The sequence below is a fragment of the Atta colombica genome, unplaced genomic scaffold (assembly GCF_001594045.1).
Source record: "Atta colombica isolate Treedump-2 unplaced genomic scaffold, Acol1.0 scaffold261, whole genome shotgun sequence".
NCBI classification, from domain to species: domain Eukaryota; kingdom Metazoa; phylum Arthropoda; class Insecta; order Hymenoptera; family Formicidae; genus Atta; species Atta colombica.
In genome coordinates, this window is record NW_017259361.1 from 741,074 (window position 1) to 749,174 (window position 8,101).

Below are 8,101 nucleotides of genomic sequence, written 5' to 3' on the forward strand. Positions count from 1 at the left end.
GTATTAATAATATTTAAAAAGTACTGTTAGTTACAAAATTATCAAGAATACAAAGAAAAGTATTAGAGAATCAGATTGTCCTTATAAAATCATCCTCAAGAATATTAATTGAAAATCAATATTATATATTTGTTACTATTTTATTTCAAATTTTAGTACCGTTATCTCTGATATTTAATCGTCTAAATTTATTAATCTACAATTAATAAATTTAGAATTTGATTTTCAATTAGTATTAATTCATATTAATAAAATATTCGAGAATCGATTAAGAAAGTACTTCAATACTCTATATATACTAATGAAACGAAAGATTTTTACTTGTAATAAAATGAAACTTTTACATATCAAGAACATAAATTATAAGGAAAAATATTTCTTTAGTCTGAAATAATTAATTCGACAGTACTGATCAATGAATCCCAAAATTAGGCAAAGTTATGAACTTGCATCCTAAAAACAACTATTTCGAACGCGAATTTTGTGTAATGGCGTGGAGTAAGCGACCTTGAGCTACGTTATGTGTCTGCAAAAATAAGAGCTACTCTCTGCTTGTCGAAAAAGATCTTTCTCTCCTTTTTCTAGTAACATTACACGTTATTCAACACGTCAGTCGAGATCAGAAACAATATCAAATTGGTATATCATTGCTAATACATTCAATATCCAAAACCAAATCGTTAAATAACGTTAAAGCGAACGTATTCGTGAAGTCAACAGACAACTCTCATAACTATCGATCGAGGCTGATTCTGGCCACAGTGCTCGATGATTTTAGCCACACTCGATATAATGTGTGCATGTGCGCGAGTAAGCGCTTCCGCATCCGTCGGAAGTTTTTTCTGTTGTCCGACCGATGACCACGAAAGCCAAAGGCTTATGGACCCGTGGAAAAGTGGGACGATAGAGAAAAGGAAAAGAAAACAACGTCACTGTCCCTACATCCATATCCGTAAGAAGAAGAAGAAGAAGACGAAGAAGAAGAGAGAGGGGCGTCTTTCGGGGTTTGACGGTAGTGACAATGCCAGTGCCTCGCGAGCTAGTTGGAGTTGAGGGCGACGACGAGATCGAGAAGTAAGAGAGGACGAGCTGTGTGCCAACCCTGGCCCCGGCCGATCGCGTAGTGTCTAGTGTGACGAGATGACGGGTGCGCGGATGAGACCCGCGCTCGTCGTGGGCCTCTTCCTGAGCTTTCTAGCCGTTGCCTTACGAGGTCAGTAAAATCATCAGAAACCTCACGCGGATAAACCTTAGCATCTTGAAGATTGGATCGTACCTTGAGTTGGATCTCGCGAACATGAATTTATTCTCGTGCGGTCAATGACTTCGTTAGATTTAAATCGATCGGTTGATCCTGCCGTAACGAATAGATTCAAAGTATCCAGCTTATTTGTCGCTAAGTGTGTTGTAATTTGAACACTTGCTATAGAATTTCTTCGATTCTTTGATAAACTCGTATGAACATTTCTTTATTAATCTTATTAGCGATATCAAATATTCTTCTTGATTGTGCTATAACTAAATTGTTACAATTTGAATGTTCAAACCAACCTTAAGCTGGTAGACTGATTCCAAGATCTAAATTATGTGATCGGAGTTGCAGTAGCAAAGGAAAATATGGAGAAGATAGCTTCTTCGAAACGTGCAATTCGAATAGTCGACGACAATGAAATTGAAACGTTGACGAAACTATGACGATTGACTGACGAAGGTCAATGTTATGTAAAGATATCCGGTGCGCGTCATCGGTCCTTTATAGCTCTCTTATTTCTATCTATATGTACTGATGATTCAGCCATAATTTAATATATCTCGTAGAATTTATTAAGAATCTTGTTGATTCTGATCAATTCAATATTTTTTAAATATTTTTGTCGAAAATAAGATTACATCTATATATGTCTATCCCTTACATTTAATCAATTTTGATCGTATAATTCTTTTTTTATCATATAATTTAAATTAGTACGATAAGTTTGAAAAATATTCGTCTCATAATTTTTTATTGGTAATTAATAAAATAAATGATGCCTTTAAAAATAATAATTAAACATTAAATATATTCCAAATGTATCCTATTTTGGAATAAAAATATTTCATTTTTTACAATAACCGAAATTGTTAATGATTGAAGAAGCACCTAATGCATCGTCTCAAATAAAAGTCGTCGTTCAAGGATTTGTTATTTTAGGAATCGATGAGAGTTGGCTGTCATCAACCTGCACGATAATTACATAAGAAACCGCATAAATCTGTGACAGCATCGTCCTAAGTTTCCAGAAATGAATTGTTTTAATTATGTGTTCAGACATAATTATCATAAAACTCCATTAATTTTTAATTTTTTTATAACTTAAATATCGCATAAATGCAAAATAAATTTATTCAAATCGATGTTTATGACAAATCAAACGCTTGCTTTCCACATAGCGTCACATAGTTCATTAAATGATTATAAATGAATTTTCGTGAGACAATGATATTTTGAGGATTGTGTTAGCAAGAAAAGCAATCTATCCACATTAAATTTTAGATTTGTATCAGATTTTCTGACAATTTATGTTGCAAAAATTTCTTACGATTAAGTACGACAAAAAGCTATACATATCGTAGACTATGGAAAATTCAGGATTCTATATTTACCCGGCGCAGCTGCGCTTGCCAAACGACAGCTGCCTGCGTGCATCTTTTCCTATCTCTCGTAACTTAAAATTCGCTCGTATTACTGCATTATTCTGGAAACCGACAAGAGCCGAAAATTTTGCGATTGAGAAAATGATGGAATAATAGCGTTTTTCTATTCGATAATAACTTAAAATGGAGTCGTAAAGAATAACTTCAAAAGTGGATCAAATCTTAAAAGATGAACTCAGAAGATTTAGTCTTAAGTCTTAAAACATGGTAGAAAATCACTCATATTTATTTTTCTGTATTCAAATCGCGATGAAATCAAAGTGTGTATGTTGGGATCTCGAGATATTATTCAATCAAAACATATCCATAAAAGAAAAAAGAATTTTATATTGTTTCTCACGTAACAAAATAAAATGACTTGACAATCCAACACAAAAAAAAGTTAATAAAAGGGCTTCGATTAAAAGTAGGAAATGATTTTGTTTTTCAGCGAAGCTACAACTTGTGCCAAAAATTGTAGTATGTGATATAACAATGAGATATAGTGAGACACGTAAAGATATCTCACTAAACGAAACTTCTCGTGTTTACGTACGTATCACGTGAACTCGTAAATTACAACAATTCTCTACCGGCAGCATAGTTCAAACAATTATCAAATAAAATTGGCAACAGCCTTTTGCAACTTTGTCGATACCATTTTTATATAGTCTTTATTTTATCGAATTAATTTTATCACTTTTTAAAATACAAGTATAATAGGCAAATGAGAATCAAGCGTTGTTAATTAGGTTGTTAATTATAATACATATTTCACGTATAATTGACAAACAAACAAATGTTTTGGCGCTTCCTCAGGCCATCTTCAGTGTACAATCAAATTTTACTATATTAAAATAGTATCTCGACATCCTAATGAAAGATACATTTAATTCAAGTTGACTAACTTTTTAAAATGTAACTGTCAAGTTATCTAATCGAGAAATTACAATTTTAATAAAAATACGTAGATAAATTTCATATATTATTTATAAAGTTTAAAGATATTTATAAAATTTATATCGTAATGGTTTGAAATTTATCCGGCATCATAAAAATTTCCATATTTTTTCTTCGTCACAAAATCCAAGTTACTACATATTCGTTGATCAATGTTATTATATCAAGATCGTTGATATCAAGATTAACTGATAAGAATAGTACAATGTCCTATTAAATAATGTCTGGCAGAAACGAGCATAGTCCAATCAACTCATTTTTCTTAAAAAGAGACGATAAAAATACGATTCGCTCGCCTAATATATAAATATTTTCGAGTACTCGGCTCAAAGCCCGCCTACTCGCCGCTAAACTTAGAAACCGGCTACGTCCCAGGCTACCGTCTAGGAAGATGATATTGACATTTTCTTCAGAGTGGAAATTCCACCGTCTTCACATTTTGCAACGGTAGTACTTATTAAATTAGACCCCATCGCGAGTAAATTACTATCGGTATTATAATACATTTAAAAAAAGTTGATAAAAGCTTTTTCCTCGCAAACAACTCTTTAATAAAATTTGAGATACAAATGTCTTAAGCAAGAATTTAGATTAAGATGACTCGAATAAGATGACAAGAAAATTATGCTAATTATGTAATAAAAAATATTACATTGAATGTGTAAATAATGAATGTATAATTGTTATACATGTATATTAAATAAAATGTAAATCCAATTATTTTTTCTAGTATATTTAATTTCGAAACTATATTAAAAGACGAATAACATTGTAAAAAATATATAAAGAACTACAGCAAAGAGTCCAAAATCTTTCAAGTAGTTAAAATTATCTATACAAAAGAACCTTTATGGAGAGAATATCTAGAAAGTCTCCGAGAATTATTACAGTTACAAATGAAATCGAATAATTGGAAAACATCACTTTAGTACAAAATTTTTTTTTATTTTGGCGTACGTTTTTTTTTCTTGGTTTTTCTCTTTATGTTTTCGCAAATCTCCATACATGAAAAAAAATGTATGATTGAATTAACTGAAATTCTGATGGAAAATAAATGATTCGCAGAATTTCAGGATTCCAATTAATTCAACTGAACATTTTTCTCTGTGTATGAATCAAATTTTGCAAAAAAACCTATTTTTCACTGCTAAAGAAATTCTCTTATTTTTCCCTAAACTTTAATCAATGTTCAATTACTCCAAATAAAATTATTTGCTAAAATTTAATCGCATTATTTAATAAGAACCAACTAATTTTAATAATAATTATTATTAAAATAAAAGTCTAAAATCATACGTCTGTTTCTAAAAAAAAAAGTACACTTAATGTGGTAATGCAAACTTTCGTCAGACACGTCGGATGACAAGTCGCGCTAGGTGTTCCTGAACACCTGTCACCAGGCATGAACACGCTCGCTCGGCAGTCATCAGAGTATGCGTAATGACTTTGACAGGTTCTTACGTCACCTGGGTCAGATATTTCGGGTTGGTGGTCGCGTGGCGTTAAACTCATCATCACCAAAGCTGTGTTTCTTCGTGCAGTGAGTTATCTAATACCGCGCGCGATATCTTTTGGCACGTATCATTAACGCGCGCATCGAGAATTCTTCTAGCCAAAAATTTCTACTAGCCAGAGCACTCGGCAAAACGCGAGCAATGTAAATATTTCAGCGATACATGCAAGATTTCTGGCATATCAACTTCCCTATTCGATATCGTGAAATTATCAGACAAGGTGAATTGTATTAAATATAATTGTCTTTTATTAAAAACACATGTATCTAATGCAGCATTTGCCAATCTTTTTCAATTCGCAGCACATTAAATAACAAGCCAAATTTTTCGATGTACATTATTAAATGCACACGCTTCAGTGCTCAGCATAAATCTTTCCTGCTATAACACGACATTTAGAAACCACTATATGACTTTAGAAACAAAAAGTTGTACAGTTTTTATTTTTAACATTTTAAAAGTGATTTTATTTAGAGACGCAACGGATAATGATTTGTCAGATAATTAGATACCGGATCTTATCCAGTAAAACCAAATAATTAGATAAGATGGATCAGATTTTGTACGGAAATTGCACAAAGAGATTGAAACACTAAAAATCTAATAGTTTTTTTTACAATAAAAAGAGAATTTTTTTATATAAACCATAATAAATATGCTATTAATACCATTATAGATTTAATATTTATTACAGAAGAAACAAAAATTATTATCTAATAATATAGAAATGCTCACATTTATTTTAAAAAAACATAAAATATTCAAAAATACTTAAAAAATAATGTATGTAACAAAAATGTAATATACAAACAAAGAATAAAGGCATAAAAAATTATTTCAATTTAATTTTTAAATTATATAACATATTTTTTTTGTTTTTTATTGTTGAATAAAATAAATCTAGCAGAACATACAAAATATAAGACAAATTTCTTTTCAAACTCAAGCAAAAAATTAAATGTTGAAATAACGCTTTAGGAGTACAATGCGAAGACGAGCAGGTACCATCCGAGGACCTTTGTCGACCGTACATCGAGAAAGCGCTCAAGGATCTCGGCACAGGTAATACTAGGTGATGACGAATACTCAGCTGGAACACAGCGATTTCTAGAATATTTCATTTGAAGGATCTTTGGAGCAGACCAGTGCAGAGGTCGGAACCGAGATCGATCAAGAGAACGATCTCGCAGATGATGAAGAAACATCACCTACTAGCGAGGAAGTAAGCCTTAATCTATTCATATAAGTTAACTTTTTTGCGATGTACAGAATGTTTCAAAGAAATCTTACTATTAAAAATTTATTTATTTAGACCGATGAGGCAGAAGACGATGTTTCGAAAGAAGAGACTGAAGATAAGGAGGGATCGGTAGAGGAAAGAGCTGAAGCAGCTGCTGACGAGAGTAAGGAAGCAACCGAAGAGCAGACTGACGAAGAAGAAAAAAAACAGGAAATAGAAGAAGAACAAAGTGAAGAAGACGCGACTGATAAAAATGTCGAAATTAGCACCTTTGAAGAAGGTAGAATTAATAATCGTTGATGCTTTTTAAATAAATGTTGACATTTCTGAATTTGTTGAAAATGCAAATATTTAAGACATAATAAAAGAAAATAACAATATTGTTCAGAAGAAGCAGAGAAAGCTGAGGAAGCGTCCACTGAAGCAACTGAAGATGAAGGAGAACAAACCGACTCCTCCGAAAAAGTGACAGAGAGCGAAGAAACGAGAACTGAAGAAGATGAAAAGCTCGACGAAGAAAAATCTGACGAAGAAACAAAAGTAAAAGACGAAAATTTCGAGGAAGAAGAAGTAGACGACGAAGTAAAGTCCGAAGAAGAAAAGGAGGAAGCTGATGAATCGCAAGTTGAAGACGAAGAACAAAAGGAATCCAAAGAAGCTACTGAAGAAGTAGAAGTTGAGTCTAATGAAAAGATAGAAACTCAACAAACATCTACGGAAGTCAGTGAAGAAGTTGAAGAATCTGACAAAGAAGAAGTTGACAGTAAAACTGATGAGGCCGAATCGATCGAAGATCAGACGGTAAGCGCTGAGGATGAAAAAAGTGACACAGAGAAGAAGACTCAGGATGAAAGCGCTGAAGCTGAGAATGAAGAAAAAGAAAAAGAGAGCGCAGAAGATGCTGAAACATTAAGTTCCGAAGATGTAGAAAAAGAAACAAAGACAGAAGAAGCAGAGGCAAAATTTGCTAAAGAAGAAGAAAAAGAAGAAGAGGATACAACAGCATCTACGGAAGAAGAAACGAAATCAGAGGAAGATGAAACGAAATCCGAAGAAGCTGAAACAAAATCCACAGAAGAGGAAGACACGAAGACTGAAGAGGAAGATGGAAAATCGGAGGAAGAGGACGCAGAATCCGAAGGAGAAAAAAATGAAGATGTAAAATTACGTGACAAACGAGAAATCGGTGAAGAAGACGCTGAAGCAGATGAATCTACGGAAGAAGGTAAAAAAAATCTTGTAACTAATATTCGATCTTACGACAATTCATTTTCTTCATCTACCAGGCTTATGATATAATTATATTAATGATGCTACATCATTCTATATTATTGACAAAAATATAATTAATATAATTTACAATACTCGCTATCAGTTGCTAGTGATGAAGAACAAGAACCAACTCCAGAGGAGGACCTGATTCAAGAAATCAAAATTCCGGAAAATCTTCGACCCAGAGAGCACATTAACCAATTGTTAAAATTGGACGAAGAAAATGAGGAAAAAGAGAGAGCTATACAAAGAGAAGCTGATATTATTCTTAGGGATTTGAAAAGACTCTATGATAACGCTATAAAGCCATTAGAAACTATGTACAAGTATAGAGACTTGAGTAATAGGCATTTCGGAGGTAAGCGATTATGATTTTAAAATTAATTGTATTTTTTATCTTTTGATTCACTCAATTATAAAATATGTATATGTATATATATAT

The 8,101-nt window shown here is 32.4% G+C and overlaps 2 protein-coding genes across 6 annotated transcripts in view; one reads left to right on the top strand and one right to left on the bottom strand.

The window, feature by feature from the left end:
• The window catches only part of LOC108689233 (putative protein FAM10A4), a 20,899-nt gene that overhangs the window by 4,154 nt on the left and 8,644 nt on the right, over nt 1-8,101 (bottom strand). The gene's annotated exons all lie outside the window — the stretch shown is intronic.
• Nucleotides 1,012-8,101, top strand: part of LOC108689232 (sarcalumenin) — an 11,024-nt gene continuing 3,934 nt past the window's right edge. The window contains exons 1-6 of one of the 2 annotated variants that reach the window (XM_018195916.1): nt 1,012-1,213; nt 6,126-6,209; nt 6,275-6,369; nt 6,460-6,667; nt 6,776-7,612; nt 7,763-8,017. In XM_018195916.1, the coding sequence (XP_018051405.1) occupies nt 1,141-1,213; nt 6,126-6,209; nt 6,275-6,369; nt 6,460-6,667; nt 6,776-7,612; nt 7,763-8,017 (1,552 nt within the window). In that variant the 5' untranslated portion in view covers nt 1,012-1,140. The remainder of the gene's footprint in view (nt 1,214-6,125; nt 6,210-6,274; nt 6,370-6,459; nt 6,668-6,775; nt 7,613-7,762; nt 8,018-8,101) is intronic. The other variant, XM_018195917.1, reaches the window with a different exon arrangement.